The sequence below is a fragment of the Anarhichas minor genome, unplaced genomic scaffold (assembly GCF_050575085.1).
Source record: "Anarhichas minor isolate MPS153535 unplaced genomic scaffold, ASM5057508v1 ptg000004l, whole genome shotgun sequence".
Classification (NCBI taxonomy): domain Eukaryota; kingdom Metazoa; phylum Chordata; class Actinopteri; order Perciformes; family Anarhichadidae; genus Anarhichas; species Anarhichas minor.
In genome coordinates, this window is record NW_027466450.1 from 3,496,475 (window position 1) to 3,514,262 (window position 17,788).

Sequence of the window (17,788 nt, forward strand, 5' to 3'; positions counted from 1 at the left end):
AAAATATAGTAGGAATATGAATGAAATAGCATTGGATTGATGCAGTCATATAAACTGTTTCACCAAACAGTCTATTGTTATTAATTTAATTTGACTAATTAACGTTAAAATCCCTGTGTGCTTCTGTGGGTTTGTGATGCTGTATGTTCAGATTACGTTGCTCTGCATCCTCCAGAGAAGTACAACAATGTGATTTTCTGGAAACGCTGATTCTCGGTGTTTAACGATGTGACCAGCGATGTGACTGGCTGAGAGTGTATTTATAAGTCAACACACCCTCCAATTTATATTCCTCTTCACCCAGCCCTTTTGCACTTTGCTCCGTTGCGCATACATGAACCAAAAACAGCAGGTGCACTTGGGTAGTTTTTGGGATGTAACTAGTCAACCATACAGCTCAGTGAACCGAAGCTCAAAAAGGCTACAATTCTGCTGAAGCTTCACAGTAAGTGTTGATTCCCCAGGGAGACTGACAGTCTCATACATAACAGGGGGTCATTTGATGCAATGTCACCAATGAAAGTATTCTGGGTTTATGAACTTTGAAGTGAAGTGGAAGTTTTATAAATGCAGTTAGGGTGTCGTTTATCAAGATTTATTGCTAATATAAGTGGAGCCCACAATGATGAAGAATGCATTTTTCATTTTCTTTGTGACTTGAAGGCATGCGCGTCTTTGATCCGCTCTCACTGCGTTTCAGGACAAACTCCTGGAGGAAATGTGGAAGCAGCAAGACAGTCTGGAGGGTCCCACAGCCACAGCAGCAGAGATGCCTGCCTCGCCCGAGGCCGGCGGAGGGTCAGATGAAAATTCAAAGGACAGCAATCCCCTGCTAGAGCGACTCCGAGCCCTGGAGGTAAAGCGGATTGCATGGTCCACTTCTTCCCCTTCCCCCTACTGTTCCCCATTTCCCCACTCCTCCCTTTTCCCATCCCTGAAATGTCACATTGATCGATATATTGAGAGTACCACTCTCTTTTTTTTTATCAGACGTATTTCAATAGAGACTTGGAATAATTGGGCAGCTCAAGGACGGCACACAAGGCTGTTTTTTTCCAAGGACTGAACATTATTGTAGTGGTTACATTATGGTCTGTCTGATCACTACAAGATTTAAATTAAAGGATTACAGGGTAAGGGTTGTTAAAGAAGTGACATGGCGTTGGGTAACACTTTGAGTGGTTGTTTATGCAGATACATTTTTTTTTTTTTTATTTCGCTATAGCACAGGTAGGCAAATTGTGGCCTGTGGACCAAATCTGGCCATTAAAATGTTTAATTTTGTCTTACTGGCCTTCATCAAACCTTTAGAATTGCCCCTGTACTTTAGCTTTGAATTGCTATTTTTGTTGTGTTGGACTGGGTGTTGTGGTGAAACTTGCTTGCCGAGGGCTAGACTACATTCAATCATTAGTGGAATCTAAGATGCATCAAAATAATTCAAAAGCTGCCTCAGGTACTGGATTCCTCAAGAACACTGTAGCATGAAAGTTTGTCGGTTATCAAATGAAAAGCATGAACTTGTTTGAAGGAAATGATCATTAACCACCGTCGCGTGTCATTCATAACACCCGACTCTGTGTAGCTTTGTTTACCCGTTGAAATACCAGTGAGCCGTGTAGGTGAGAAACAAGCACAATCAGTGTTTCATCGCTGCTCTATCCATCTTTAAAAATGAGATCACAGAAAATGAGACCCCATTATGCTGCAGAGCGGTGCAAGGGGCAAGACGGGGAACAGTGGGATACAAAGGAGTTATTCAAATCGGAAAGTGATAATTAAAATGCTGACAGGGTAGTTAACATTTGCAGCCAGTGTTCCAGTGAATGTACAGTGTGCCTCGCTGTCACACCTTGCCTGCTGAAGGTAATAGGACTTGCCATTCTGTGAGAGGTCTCCCAGCTATTATTGATCACACTTTTATAACTCCTGCAAAAGCCAAGCCTAAAGGTAAAATCCACCCAGAAACAGGATTCACTTTGCTAATTCTGCAGTTGTTGTACTGGATTTTATTTTGTGATGCTCGTATTTGTTAATGTTGTTTTTAAAGTTACGATCAGTAATAACGATTGTGCTTTACCTTAAAGGGTGACTTAGTTATTTCTTTCAACCTGGACCCTATTTTCCCATGATTTGTGTCTAACTGATGCATAGGGACAACAAGTTCTGAAATTGGTCTGGTACTGAGCATGTACTGCAATGTATTGAGGCCAGCTCTGTAATTTACATTCACTAATAGTGCTTATGTTTTGCCATGGCAGGCTCTGATTGTTATTATAAGTGCCTGACAACATTATGGAAAGAGCCCCGCTCAAGGAGAAGTCTCGTTCTCAAATCTTGTGAGGTGATGATTTTCCATGTCATGGCAGAATGTTGAGATGATTAAGATCTTTGAATTCAATGGCCGCCCTTGGCTTGTTTATTTGGGTCCGAGTATAGGGATATTCAGATTTCACTACGAGACTTCTCCTTGAGCGGGACTTGGACACTAAAACAAACAGACTGGATCAAACGAAAGGCAAGTAAAAACAGTTTGAGTCTCTGTAGGGTCCTTTCCATTTTGTTGTCAGACAGTTATAATAACAATCTGAGCCCGTTAGAGGCAAAACCAAGCGCCGTTACTGGACGTATCCTTACATGTAGGCAGCTCGTTTGCCCTCGCAGCTCATTTAGCGGTTGCATATTACAGAGTTATCCCTCAATGCTTTAGGAACATACATTTGTTTACCAATAGAATTTCATAATTCCACTTCTACCACATACCTGGAACGTTTGCTGTAACCATGGTGCTCTTTTATGAAATACATATGAAAAAAGTAATTCTTGGCTGATCAGGAGTAAACTCGTTAGACACAGAAAAAGCCTTTTTTTTAATTCTAAGAAAGCAGGGATCGTCATAGTTTGAAGCTTAGGCTCACTTAGCGAGCCTCGGTATTCGACATGTTGGGAGTGAGAATGTGAAACCTGAGGTCATATGGACAAAAAAGTCAGACAATTTTAGTTTAGCAAAAAAACATTTAAGTCCTACAAATTGTTCTTGTCCAAACATGCATAGTGCAACAGAGTACAGCTCACATGCAAACTGATGGCATTTGTGAAAAGCCTGACTTTTTCTGAAAAACACAATGTATAACATGTAAAACTTGCAGTGACTCTGCTAAAAGACTGTAAATAAAGTGTGAAAACCAAGCAAATGATTCAATTCAAACTGACCAAACAAATACATCGGCAGATTTTCATTATTTGATTGATTGATTGCCAGCAGCATAATGCAAACCACATCATACGGGCATCAAAGCTGATCTCATCACTGCAAAGACAGCAAAGTTGCATCCCACATCCTGATAACGTCACAATAATTGTGTGAAAGTAATTACCAGCGTGGATGCTTGCTGAATTCTCCACCATATTACCATTTCAGTGATATTTCAGTAATATTTAATTTCCTCTGCTAATACTGTGGTCTCATGCTTGCATACTACTAAGCCCGCATAACCACTCTGTCATTAGTGATGATTTTTTACAATAAAGTGAATTAAATTACATCAATTTTCTTGTCTACTTTGTTGACCCTAATGGATCATTCTGAGTGTATTTTGTGGTCTCCATGCCGTTGCCTCTTCATGGTGGGTGGCTGCCTTTATTTTATAATTAAACTTTAATGCCGAACTGGAGAAACATTACAAGGTTTTCCATTTAGTTTGAAACTACTTTCCAGTCGTTATGGCACACTTGGCTACCTTCCATATAATCTATGAAAAACTGAAAGAAAAATAAATGCTCCACAAATAAGAGTGAAGCGATAAATGATAAAAACAAACTGAGCTTGCTGTGCTTTTTGACCGAGGTGAAGTCACTGACTCCTCTCAACCAAAAACTAATATTCAGTGGAATTTGACAGTTAAGTCTGAAACACTGATTGATTCGATGCTCGCTGCTGATCAACCATGATAACTGTGCAAAAACAAGGATGAGGGAGCATGGCGGTAAGAACGCAACCAAACATTTACATCTTTTCACGTGATTTATGTTTACACTCTGGATATTATTTATGTACTTTATGCAGAGGCAAAAACAGCTCCTTCATTTTTATGAATTAAGATTTTAAATGCAATATGTATTGAAAAGAGAGGTTGTTCTCTTAACCTGCAATCTACTGTATAACATGTGAATCAATCATGCTCATTTGTAAAGATGTACTGCTACATCAATAGCAAGTGTCGAGCTCACGCAACCCATACGATATTAAGGCTCAAACACTTAAAGTTCAAACTCATAACTTGGACTTCCCTGACCTTTACACAGACCAGCTGCAAGCCTTCAGGCTGATCTGTGGCCTTTTAAACACCGTCCAAAGATTCCTCTCTAAGAAAGAAAATGAGACGTCTTGTGTGGACCACTGAGAACCGGGTTAAAATACTGCGTTGATTATCTCTGGCTATCTCCTTGGGTTTGAAGACAATGCCTAGCTGTGAGGTGGCCACTTATTTTGAACCCTGCTCACATCTGCCATTATCAGCCATTTCCAAGATGTTTTGTGAGCCTGTTGTTCGGAGGAGCTGCCCACAGCACTTTAGTGAAAACAAGCCGCCTCAGCCTGGCCTTTAAGATTTACTGGATTAATCATTTTCAGTGGAAAGTCACCTCCTGAGTTTCAAGAATGTTTTTTTTTGTTAGCCGTCGTGCAAAAACTCAGTCAGTAATTGAATTATATCTACCTCGAGTGAGCCATACAGACTCTGTGAAGTTCTGCCCGATGGAGTTTGGATGCCTGAAATGTAAAGCTTCATTCATTTGGATCTTTCTCCAGTGAACCAGCGAACTCTACAGTGCTGCAGGGAGAGAGCCTCCTCACTGTCCATCGGTCTGCTTCTCTGTTTGTCTGAGAGAAGAAAATATCATCAAAGGCTCACAGTTATAAAGATGCTTGTTTTTTTGGCAGGAACGATCATATTATTTATCGTGTGTATTCGATTCTCAGCTGAGACTAAAAAACTATGTCTGGATGTTTCTAAATTATATTTTATGTAATTCATGCAGTTTATCTGTCTGTGTTTTCTACAGGCTGAGAACTCTGCTCTGTCAATGGAAAACGACAACCAGAGGAAGCAGTATGAACGCTGTCTGGATGAGGTGAGTGCTACTGCCTTTTGAAATTTTACTATCTATCTTCACTGCTTGTACTGTTACGCTCCACACGTCCCACAATACATTTTCAAACGGTGGTACCATTTAGCTTATCTTCTATTGGAAATGTCGGATGTATCTCATGTCAGTACTGGTTTGCAGTATAGCAATAGTTGCAGGGCAAAATATAATTGCTTGTGTAATATTTCCACAATGTCAACATAATGCTAACAACTGATTCTGAAGAAATAAGAAAACGAACTTATTCCCTACTTCATGTCTGTAGGGTTAATATGAAGCCGTAGCCAGGATTTGATTAGCTTAGCTCAGCATAAAGACTGGCTGCAAGGGGAAACAGCTAGCTCATTAATTAAGACAGTATTCTACTGATTTGTCACAATACACTCCACTATAAGTTTGGACAGTTGTTAACTTTCTAAAGTCTATTTTTGTAGGAGCTTTGGAAGTGTGTGTATTATTTTTCCCCTTTGCACAGCAAGCTAATGGTGTAGTGTTATTTAAACAAACAAGACCCAACATGTTTTAGAGCTTTCAAGGTGCTGGCTGGTGGATCTTTTTTTCCCCTTGCCTCCAGTTGTTATGCTAAGCTAGGCTAACCTGGTTTGGTGCTCCGGCACATTTATGAGAGTGGTATCAATTTCTACCCCTCACTCTTGATAGGAAAGTAAATATAAACAAAACAAAAACCCAAAATGCTGGACAATAGTTCTCTAACTTTTAACTTCAGGCCAGACAAAGTTATCTGTTGATTATGACTTGAGATGACGATCAGCTTCTAGCTAGAGACACACTTACACACTCAGCCTATTATCTACGGTGTTAGTGCAGTCCATAGAGGAGAGCCAAGAGAAGGGAACATCTCTAATTGAAGTGGACAGACAACAGAGCCACGGGCGATATAAGAATGAGAGCTGGAGGAGCGAGCCTCACCGCTCAGGAGGGCCGACTCTCAGCTCCTGCATGTGGCGTGTCTGCCTGCACTCCTTTTCTCCCTGACAACCCTTTGATTGTCTCTCCATCTCTTTCCCTTCTTTTCGCTCGTCTCTCTCCAGTCAGCAAGACTGATCCACTTTATTTTTTTAGCGGGCTTCACTAATGGGCTTGTTACCATGGAGATTGCTGCCCATGAGAATTTAACATACTCTGGTTGAGGACAGACATTTTAGAGTTTCAGCTGTGGGATGAATTTCTCTTCTCCTGCTTTTCAGTCTTATTATGCACATTAATCTTTTTTTGGGGGTGAAAGCATTCAGAAGGCTTCCTGTCATGGTGTAAATGAGCCGAGGCGAGTTGTTTTGGTAGATAGATGAAAGAGGCAGAGGGGAATCATTTTGAGGCACTCAAAAGTAGAAACATTATTATTCCAGTGTCACGGTATATTATGCTTCCGCTTCAGACATTATAAGCAGGAAAGAAGACATTTCAGATTATACCTTTTTATATTAACAATAAAAACTAAACAAATGATTTTCCTTTTTCATCAAATATTAAGAAGACAAAAGTTTGGTGAGTCTGATACATGCATTCAGGTCAGCAGATGCATTTTGTAGGTAGAAAAAGAAACATTCTCTCAAAAAAGACATTTGTTCAGATTTTTTTTTTTTCACTCTATTTTGTTTTATTTATGTGCTGAGAATAAAGTTACGTGGACTAACTGCAGGCCGCTGCTGTGTGATTTCACTAAATCGGACTTTGTGATGCAACACGCTGTCAATTTGTCCTCACAGCATCTTACATGCCTCTAGATTCTCTCTGATGCTGTTTGTACTGGCTCGTTTTCATTTACAGTCTCTCTCCATTTCAAAGCTCCACAGAAAGTTCTGAAATCCAAATAATTGCCAGACTCATAATGCATTTTGTTTACATATTCTAACTGACTTTTTTTCAATTCTCTTCAAGGTGGCTAACCAGGTGGTCCAGGCCCTCCTCACACAGAAGGTTTGTCTTTGTCTCTGCAGCATTGACGCGTCGTTAATCCTGTCAGCCATTAGAATCCGTCAGGGATATGATAACTGTCACAATGATCAGCATGTCACCAACATGGAGAAAGATTAGCAGCACATGTCAAACCGTATGATCTTCAACAGTAGAATCTTAAATCCTTTTGGGTTACCAGACATAGACACAAGTCAGACTCATGGATCTGATGGCTTTAGAAAATAAAATAGGAAATAAATGTAAAAGTAAAATCCCTATAAATTCTAAGGATGAACCAATACCAGTATATCAGATAACGAGCCGATACTGACTCAAATAGCTTGATTGGGAGATTGGGGCCAATCTATTCGCTTCAATTCTATATGTATATGTATATGATTACATATATTCATTTTCTTCTACCCTTTGAATATGGAGTCCTTTGTTTAGATAAATGAATGTGCCAGACCACATATTGATCTTCATCGAGCATATTTCAATATTTCTCAACAGAAAGCACTCTTATAATATGAGGATTCATCTGCAAAAATGCCTGTGATCCATATTGTTTTAGTTGACCATGTTTTAGAGCACTGCCGTGTTCATCTTGCAGGAATACAGCTTTGAGTCCTGTTCCTGTTGAATTAGCATCTGGTACACGTGGTGGTTCTCTGAAATATCCCCGTCATTCGCACTTATCTGTCCATTCTTCTTCTCTCTGGGGGGTTTCTAGGACTTGAAAGAGGAGTGTGTGAAGCTGCGGACCCGTGTCTTTGACTTGGAGCAGCAAAACCGCATACTGAGTGTGCTGTTTCAACAACGTGTCAAAATGTCCACGGTTCCTGTCTCCCAGGTAGGAACACATGGCACAATGGATACAAACAGGCACTGACAGAGCAACCCCGCTTCAAGGCTTTTTGAATTTTACATGAGCAGTGCTCTACTTCTAAAGGTTACTAACTTTATAAAGGACCACGAAGAGAGAGAAGTCTATCCAGGGTGCAATTCAATATAAATTGTTACGCTGTTCAGATTTACTGTCGGATTTAGAATTGGTAAAGGATTTATTTGGGCCTTATATTCTTCCTTTCCTAAATAGTGTTGTTTTGTCAAAGTAGTATGCTCCAGTGCGCTGTAGGTCATCAAACAAGCATTAAAATCCCTTACCACTCTCTTCTTTTATGCTAATCATGTCAGAATTTAGCCTAATAGTGAGCCAGACCTCTTATCCAGCTGTAGCCGGAAAGAGAGATGCAGAGTTGCTCATGTTTCTCTAATTGGAATGCTCTCAAGCATAGAGCAGGAGGGATAATTGCTTTAAACCTGGGCCTTCTTGTAGTATCTTGTAGAACTTCACCACTAACTGTACTGGAGAGTTTTGAAGCTGCTCTTATCGATAGCACGCCTATGGTGCGTGCATATGCGGATACATGTGCTTGTGCCATTATGTTTACTATTTCAGTGATGCTTGTGTGTCTTTTAAAATTGTCATGATCCGCCTGGTAAAACCAACAAACTGCAGTTTATTTCTCCTTTGCAACAGTAATATTCAGCATGACAGCACCTTGTAATGTTTCCTTTTTCTTCTAAACTTTCCTCCAGCAAACCTTTGATCCACAGTTTGCCTGATTCAATTTTTGGAATTGTTATAAGTATTTTGAGGTGTATTCATGCAACCTGATGACAGGCTCGATATAGCTGCTTTGATCAGCGTGTAACAATAATGAGGCACCCCTGATCTCAAGGCTCTCACTATGTTTTGGTGTTATATATATATATATATATATGGAGCAATTATGTGTCCTGTTGTGAAACTTGCTGCATGAATCTAAAGTCAACTGCTCAGCTCTACCATGAATAATTGATGAGGGATGATACTTTTGGTGGACAGATGATTCTTTTTGCATTCTGAGCTGAATATTGGAAGAAAGCCTCTGACTTGGATGGTCGAGCCCAGCTTGTTAGCCCCTCATTTTCAAAGGAATGTAAGCTGTAATTGACAGAAACGTTGTGTTATTTGACTGCAATAAGGATCTCTCACTGTCATTGTACCAGCGGGAATACATACGCTTGTTGAAGCCAATTACACTTAAAGTGTGTGCTGTGGTGTTGAATAGCTCCAGCTCCGCAAATACTGGTGCAGTGCACTGCTTGTCCTGCTTGTCACTAATTTATCCAAGGGTACATTATACAGTTCATTGTGAAGTGAAATTAGACTGGAACAGCTAAGACATATACTTATTGCTTAAATGCAAAATATAGTGTATCTGACCGATACAATTTTGGATTTTCACATATTATATTTGTATTTACTCTCTTTGTCTCATCCAAAACTCAAATTCTGATAAAACGACCCTTCTGTCTCTGCAGAGAATAATTATGCGTAAGGCAGGCAAGAAGTTTCAAGTTGCTTTGTTTCTAAAGGTCTCTTTGGACTGTCGGGTTGTCAGCAGGATTCCTCTACACTAACAAACTCAAGCTATCTGTATTCAGGGCACCAGTTTGATATCACAGATAGAATTGGTAATTAAAAAAATAATGGATACACTTATACACTTTCCAAGTCAAGAAGTTGTCAAGGAAAGTCTAGGAATTCCCATACCAGGTCATTAAGTATGCTGGGAGCCTAGCAGAGCAGGAAATGCTGTCCTTCATCTATAACCTTTTCTGTAAAGGCCAAACTTGCAGATGTGGCTAAAAGAGGGATTATGTCTTAGTAGGAGAACCGTATGTATCACAGCAGAGCTGCTCAGCTGCTTCTGTAGGAGAGAGTATTGGACATGCTGATATTTTTTCCTTAGAGCCTGATTTAAAGTTTCTCAAAACAATATTCAGTGCATTAATACAGCAGCAAACAACGAAGTCACTTTCCCTTTGCGTGTCTTGTAATCCGAGTTTCTCTATTGTGCCCCACTGGCTGTAATCCACAGCACTGCACTGTGCCAATGGGCTGTTTCAGCTGAAAACGTTGTTGCAGAAGCGTTAAACACTGTTTAACGCGCTCTGTCAGCACTGTTGTCATTGTTTGTACTGTTTGCATCGTTAGCTGCCATGTTGAGAGCCGTGTGGAGGCAATCTCTCTCTGAATATCGTACTGAGAAACTTTGACAAGGTCTCCTTGTTAATTTACATGCTGACTTAGCAACTAGTTGGCCAAATTTCTTGAGTTTGAGACAGTGCTATTATCAATCATATCACAGATGTTTTTCAATATGTGTGGTCATATTTTGTGTGATTTTTTTGGTTCAGCCGAGATTCCTCTGATTAAACATTAGATCATTTTCAGGCTAGAAAATAAACCCTATTGTTACTGTGGGCACTGAATTCCCAAACTTACGAGACAATTTCACTGTTTCACAGGGCAAGATGAATTTTTACAGCATAAAAATAAAAATGTTAATAACACAACATTGCCAGCAGCATGAGAAAAACCCTTTTATGTGCCAAATGATGCCTTTGATTCACTAATGCAGCATTCACAGTTATCCAGGAGGCTACAGTAGTACTGTAAGATAATGATCTCATGCCTAAAGCTTGAATAATAACTACAGTTGTTATATTGATTTCCAGCAAAGTCGCAAACAAAGGTTTTTAGAGCAAGCTTTGCATTTAAATCTTTGATTCCAAAGTTTGGGGTATTTTAATTGAGAAATGTTACAAATGTGATTTCCTGCTGTGACCACCTGCTGTGCAGCTAAGCAACAATTTGCTTGTGGTTATGACTAAAATATTAAGTCACTGAACCCCGAGAGTTTTCGGAGGGTTAGGGAATTTGTATCTAGGATGATGATTTGTTCATATGATATATTACACAAAATGTTTAATTGATCAAAACAATTGGTTTATGTTGCTGTTGTAAATACATTTTTTTTACATATCATCACCTTAAAAAGATACAAACGGTGAACGACTTAGCAAGCAGATGGCAATTTACTTATCCAGCAGACATTAGCATTCACTTGTATGTCCACTATTTTCTTTCCTTTAAGCTCTGTTTAGATCTCCACCAACTGCTGATGCAAATTTCTGGCTCGTTAGCAGCTAAATGCCCCACTCTTTTGTTCTGATTGGTGAGAGGCAGGTGGCATAGAGGGTTTTTAGAGCTTTTTTACTAAAAACAAAACAGGTTGAAGAGAACCAAAACAGTTCATCAGGTTAAGGTTTTAGGCACAAAAGGTTATGGTTCATACCACAAAAACTTTATGAAAGGATTGCTCAGTGTTTTTTGTTGTTGCAAAAGCCTGTGATAGCAAAAGCTGTGTTATTTTCTGAAGCCTTTCTCTTTTTGTGAGCATGGAAGTTAATGTACTGAACTAGAATAATCTTTCACATAAGCCTGTATTAGAAAATAATTTAAAAGTTATACAAAGGATGTTGTTGCTGCTTCGAAAGAGTAATTCAAATGGTACTTTCACCATAGGACATCAAAAGATATTTTGGTGAGTTGAATATTATTTCATGGACAGACTGGTTTTAATTTCTTCTTGAGCTTGTTCAGTAGAAATAACATGGTGGATGATCTGCTCTGAACCCATTGCCAGAATGCATTCAATGTGCCAGACATGGTCCAAGCCATTGTTCCTCACAAGTCCCTTTTCTCTAAAGACCCTGAGCTGCTCACCTGTCTGAGTGATGAGCCTGCCTTCTGAGATCAGATGAGCTGCATGATTACAAGAGATCCTGGCCTTTCTACTTCCCCAAAGTGGGAGCAAAGAAGCCCGAATCCATTATGCTCTACACTGTTACAGCTGCAGAGAGTACTCGGAAAAAAAATGTAACACAGGTCATTTCATTGTCTCCCTCTGTGATCAGTGATGGATGGTTTTGAGATCGGAGACATAACACTCTGCGGTGTATCAATTTGCCAGATAACACGGAAAATGATGTAGAGAGACGGAAAATTAGTTTTCCATTGCTGAGTTATGCTTATTAGATCCTTTTATCACTGTGAGCACCCCTGTTCCCAGTCAGGTTGACTGACTCAGAGCGTGGTGCAATGCATTACACGACACACAAAAGAGAAAAAGAGAGAGTGGGAATAACTCTCTCTTTAATCTTGTTTCTAGTTTGTGCATTTTACTGAGGGGATGTGCAAAGTAATTATAGGCAAGAGAGCACAAAATATAAGGTGCACAGATTGGAGGTTACGTAAGAAATGCCCAACAGGGGTGCTCACAGTGAGCACATCCACCATGTAGTATTTCCCCACTATGTGGGGCTTAGTCTGGGATACTAACAGAGATACCAGAGGCTACTGGTAGTGGCTCTGTGTAGCTGTTTATTGGATTTGGGGAAGTTTACACACCATTTACTCCATCCAGCGATACTCAGTATAGTGTTTGCCGAATACATTAAGTCCTCACCCTAAACGCCTTTTATCCTGTGAAGTGAAAATGCTAAAATGCTAAATGCTAAAAACAAAAATAGTCTGACCTTCCATTTGGCCCATTCATACTTATAACAATAAAGGTGTGTTCAGGTACAGAGCCAAGCAAATATTCGTATACATTTGTGCGTATTTGACAGCTGGACAACAACTGTATAAACGTTAGCCGTAGGCCTAAGCTAGCAATGTGGTGAAGATCTTGCAGCTAATGTCTGTACAGTTGATACATTGGCATATTTTGTCAGATAATATTCATGTTCTGTGTCAAAGTACTAATGACTGACACAAAAGTTGAAAAAAAATGCAAATTGCTGTAATCGCACAAAAAAAGCCCCAGGTCAGCATCCTCACCAGTTGAAAGTCCATGTAGAGAGAGAGAGAGAGAGAGAGAGAGAGAGAGAGAGAGAGAGAGAGAGAGAGAGAGAGAGAGAGAGAGATATCAGTCAGTCAGTGGCTGAGCTGTCACACAAACAGCCAATGTATCAACTGTACAGACATTAGCTGCAAGATCTTCACCACATTGTTAGCTAGCTTACAGCTAACGTTTGGTTAGTCACATTTAATTAATTTGTAAGTCACAGTTGTTATTTCATCCGAAAAAATCAGCAATTGCCGGCTAGAAATGAGAACCCCGCTTTACCTCTGTCTGAAATCAAGGATCCACTGTAGAGAACAAGCTCTAATAATGTGTTACTTCATTTCGATGATTAGACCGTGACTCTGGATGTTTCATTAAATGATTAGAACCTTCACAACAACAACATTGTCTCGCTATGTCTCTGTGCCAAAGAGTCCTAGCTGTGTGACTGTGTGACAGGGTCATCTGTCACAATGTTATTGGAATTCAGTGGCAGAGCGACACTCAAGAGACCTGGGACTGCAAGGTTTTTAAACACCAACAGTTGCCTCTTTCCTCAGATATGCTTCCTGGGAGGGCTGCAGCAAAAGATAAAGGCAATGTAATAATGTCAAATGCATTTGCCCCTTTGAAGTGCCCCAGACGGCATTTGATTTTGTTGCTGTGTGACCTCTTATAACAAAGGCACAATTATTTACCCTTTCTTAAAGTGTCTGAAAATGCATTTGCTTTTGCCTCGCAGGAAGATTTACAACAGAGACACATTGTACAACAAAAACAACTCTTTCCCTCGTAGGCCTCGTTATATAAGTTTCACATGTACACACGTTTTGCTTGCACTAAGCTCTGATTTAAAACTAAAAAAAGTTTAACTTGACTTTCAATTATGTGATTCAAGTTACACTATATCTGCTCACCTCACCATGCAGGGCTACAAGCTAGTGCGGTCTGCTTTTCCACCATTTCACTCCTGCTTCCCTCCTCTCTCTGTATGTCATGCCAAAGTTCACCAAAGTGAACAGCAGTGCGTCTAGTTAGAGCCCAACCCGGCTAAACACTGAGTAGCAGGGGGGGACATGAAAAAGAGAAACAGTAAGGTGTAGATCCGCAGGAAGTATTAATGACAAGGAGCCTGAAGACAAGAATGTGTATGAGTTGGAAGACAGTGTGATATTGAATGAGGTGAGAGCAGTGAAGAATGTGTTTCTAACACCAGAGGGGAAGACACTGGTTTCAAGAGCAGCTGAGTGTAACCTTGCTTTGGGCGGCACTGGGGGATGCATGGACGAGTTTTGATGCGATTGTGAAATTTAAAATGAACTCAAAAGTCCATGGAGGCTAAAGTGCATTGTCCTTGTATCTGAATGGCCCATTCATCAGCAGCCTGGTTGGTGGCAGTGAACCTGAAAATGACATTCTCTTTTGCTATTCTCCAATTACCTATTTAAAATGTTATCAGCCCATTAGCACTACCATTCTAATGCATCAGATGGGCTAAACTTATTTTTTAAGTAATTAATGTTGTGGATTTGACACAACACAACAACAAAACAGCTTATTTAGGTTTAGGCAACAAAACTAGTTTGTTAGATTTAGGAAACGATCATGGTTTGAGTCAAAATTAGTAACTCTGTTTTAACACAAAAAATAAGTCAATTTGATGAGTTTTAGTTTCACGCGTGACACAAGCAGGTCTCCTGGGTGATAGTCCTGTCTTTGTTTGACACATCCATCCATCCAACCTGACCTCCTTACTATGCAGACTTTGTCACTCTTTATACTGTATACGTGCTCATAACTGATGCAAGGGAGGCAGGGATATTCTGACTTTCAGTCCCTACGGGTCAAGCTCTAAAAACCTGTCCCATAATGCAACTTGAGGTTGTCCCCTTTAAAAGTCTGAGTCAGTGCTACTAATGATAAATGATAATGATAGTAATAATTATATGAAAAAGAAGAAACAACATGCAAATAGATGCAGTATAAAGTGCTCCACTCTTGTCTTGGATCTTCCACAGCCAGACAGAACAAACGCAAACAGTCACACAAAACCAAATCATTTTAGCACTTCCATTTATAGATGTGTCATACATTTATTTATTCACTTACTTTTTCTTTTAGTCACGACATAGACGTACTTTTAAGTCGAAAACGCCTGGCTTTGAGCTTTTAAATAATTTGTGAGTAACTCCTGATATCTCTATCTACAGAACTTTCTGAGCTTCTGAATTTGATGCTGTTTGATTTTATGATGAGTACATCCTGTGTGACTCATTAGGCCCACTGACTTTGATGAAAGTACCTTTGCAAAATGCAAATGTAGGTTTAGGTATACTGTATATACAACATAGAGCTGATGATTTCTGCCACCCCTGAGACACTGTATTTAAAATATGGGGCCTTGAGCAAATCTTTCATATGACAACTATTTGGAAGAGGCGTTGGTGTGGTTGCATGTTCTTCTTTCACTATTTGTAATAATCATGTCTGAATTGTATGTACAGAAATATTAAGAAATGTCGCCTCACAAAGGGGGAAATTATTGCAATATATGAAGGGGAAGAAACATCTCCACAACTCTCAATTTTGCCCTTGACTTTAAGCACAGGGCCAGTCTGGTTGAGGGTTTGTTAAAGTGGATCACTCAAATCTCAGATAGCCCTCGACATGCTGACTGTAATTAGTTCCAAGATTAATCCGCACAATCATGGTCAAATGTGTCCTCCTCCCACTGTGCTCGTGAAATAATGGCTAGCACGGATAATCAAATAATAGGTGAATATCAATGAATAGACCAAATCACTTCAGTCCCTGGCTCCCTTATGCAATTATTTCCTATTCACATTAATTATTGCTGACATATGACATTAATGACTTTGAGAGGAAGCTGGCCATGGCAGCCTTGCAAACGTTCAATGCTATTTTAAATGGGGTCACAACACTTTTGACACCTTTGGGTCCCTTTGATTGGAAATGGCACCAATGCAAACAGCATCTGCTGCGTGCCAGTGAATAGTGCCAGCAGTTCCTAGGAACATACTGGACTCTCTACACAGGACTCGAAAAGTGGACCTATAAGCCATGAAGCGAAGACATCAAATTGACAATTGTACCTTCTGCCTATTCAGTGCTTTTTAATGCCTTGCATCTTATCAAAATCAATACTTATACTGAAATCAAAATTTACATAATACCAAAAAACTGATAAATGTATTTTCTCTCGTGCTGTTTGGGCCATAAAACTAGTTTCAAAAAGCTTAAAGCTTATATGGAGCATACTGGATGTGATCCATATCGTATAGTAAATACTTGGAAACCAAGTCCATACCAGTTTCTATGAGCAGTTCTAAAACAATAAACATTCAAAATGAAAGGCTAAACAGTCAACTCACTAACATGTTTGATTATTCAATTTTTTGCAAACCTAGTTTATATTAATATCAGGCTGACAACGAAGATAATGTTACACTGCTACCATCACAGGACATGAGAACATTTTTGCTATTTCGTGCTAGGCTGATACCGCACACTCAGCTCATCAGGATTAATGTTAGCTGGAAAACTAAAACAAAGAGCCAGAAGTGTCTACAAGTTGTATGGAGTTGTACAGTGTTGATGCTCAGCTAGTTTGGCAGTACTAGTGACTCATCCACATTACATCACTGGAGTGATTTGGGTCATTAACTAGTCAGAGAAAATTCAATTGTTTTATTTAATTTACAGCAGATACACGTAAACGACTGGGGGAAAATCAATTTAGTATCAATTGATAAACCAATCAATAAATAAACCTCAGATAGACAGATGGCAGCTTGATCACTACAGGGAACTGCTGCTTCAGATTTAGAACAAGGGAGTCTATTCCCAAATAAAATGTATGTGATAAAATATGCAGTGAAAGTCCTTTCAAAGCTTTCAACATTTCTTTCAAAGCTACCTCTGTCATCATTTCTCTTTAATACAAATATTTTGCATCAGCTGAAGACATTTTTTGGAAACAATATTCTGTGATATCAATCTTCTACAACATTCTATGAGTTATACTTCTGCCTGCATTACACTAAACTATTCAATCAAGAGGCTTCCAATGCACTTTCCTTTCATCTGTCACTTATGATGAACAGGCACAGTGTGGGCAAATGGTTGTTCTGGCATTAGCAGAAAACAATTTGATCTGAGTCAGAGGAACACTATGTGAATGTTGATTTTGGTTAATTTTGTAAACGCTGACCAACATAAAAGCATCATAATCTACTGCCATCAGTTAATGTGCAGTTCTGTTTTAAATATGAATGAAAGGCAGACACATCAAGATGTTCCATGTTCAGTGTTACATGTCAGAACACAGAGGCCTCCCTTTAAAATGTCTCATTGACCAGCTTCAAAACATTTATGATGGTACACCTGCAAGACCAGAGAAACATGCAGACACATTGTATTTTACAACAAAGGCCTTCTGACAATTGGAGTTGAAAATGTCAGTCTATTCCTCAATTAGCCTTTGGTTGGAAAGAGACAGCCATGTCTCCAGCCTATCGATTCTTTGGGATCTGTGTCAGAGACAAATGGAGAGCCATGGGGCATTATCATAGTGTATTTCCTTCAGACTGCAAAGAGAGTCATAATTACAATATTTGTCACTACTGATAAATTGAATTGTATATCCTGTTAATATGTCTCTTATTGCCAATGCTTTGTCAATGTTAGCCTGCAATAAGGACATGCATTGCTTGTTTAATTTCTGTTGATTCATTACATAATTAATGATTTTCCAGGAGGTCCAAAGGAATGGAAAAGCAGGTATTCCCGGAAGGTGGCCCAGCCTGCTGAGTCTAACATGCCCACGCAGTAGTGGTAGCGGCAGTGGCAGTGAACTGTCACTATCCAGTGCTGGTAGTGAGTACTCCAGTGGCTCCCACACTTGGGCAGAGGGACGCGGATTCTCCAAGCAGGTGGGTTTCTTTCATCTTACAATCATC

At 39.6% G+C, this 17,788-nt stretch overlaps 1 protein-coding gene across 1 annotated transcript in view; it reads left to right on the plus strand.

Annotated features, from left to right (window-relative positions):
• The window catches only part of LOC142971151 (nck-associated protein 5-like), a 37,416-nt gene that overhangs the window by 8,681 nt on the left and 10,947 nt on the right, over window positions 1–17,788 (plus strand). The window contains exons 3-7 of the mRNA XM_076111790.1: window positions 701–856; window positions 5,065–5,133; window positions 7,048–7,086; window positions 7,799–7,918; window positions 17,585–17,761. Of these exons, the coding sequence (XP_075967905.1) occupies window positions 701–856; window positions 5,065–5,133; window positions 7,048–7,086; window positions 7,799–7,918; window positions 17,585–17,761 (561 nt within the window). The remainder of the gene's footprint in view (window positions 1–700; window positions 857–5,064; window positions 5,134–7,047; window positions 7,087–7,798; window positions 7,919–17,584; window positions 17,762–17,788) is intronic.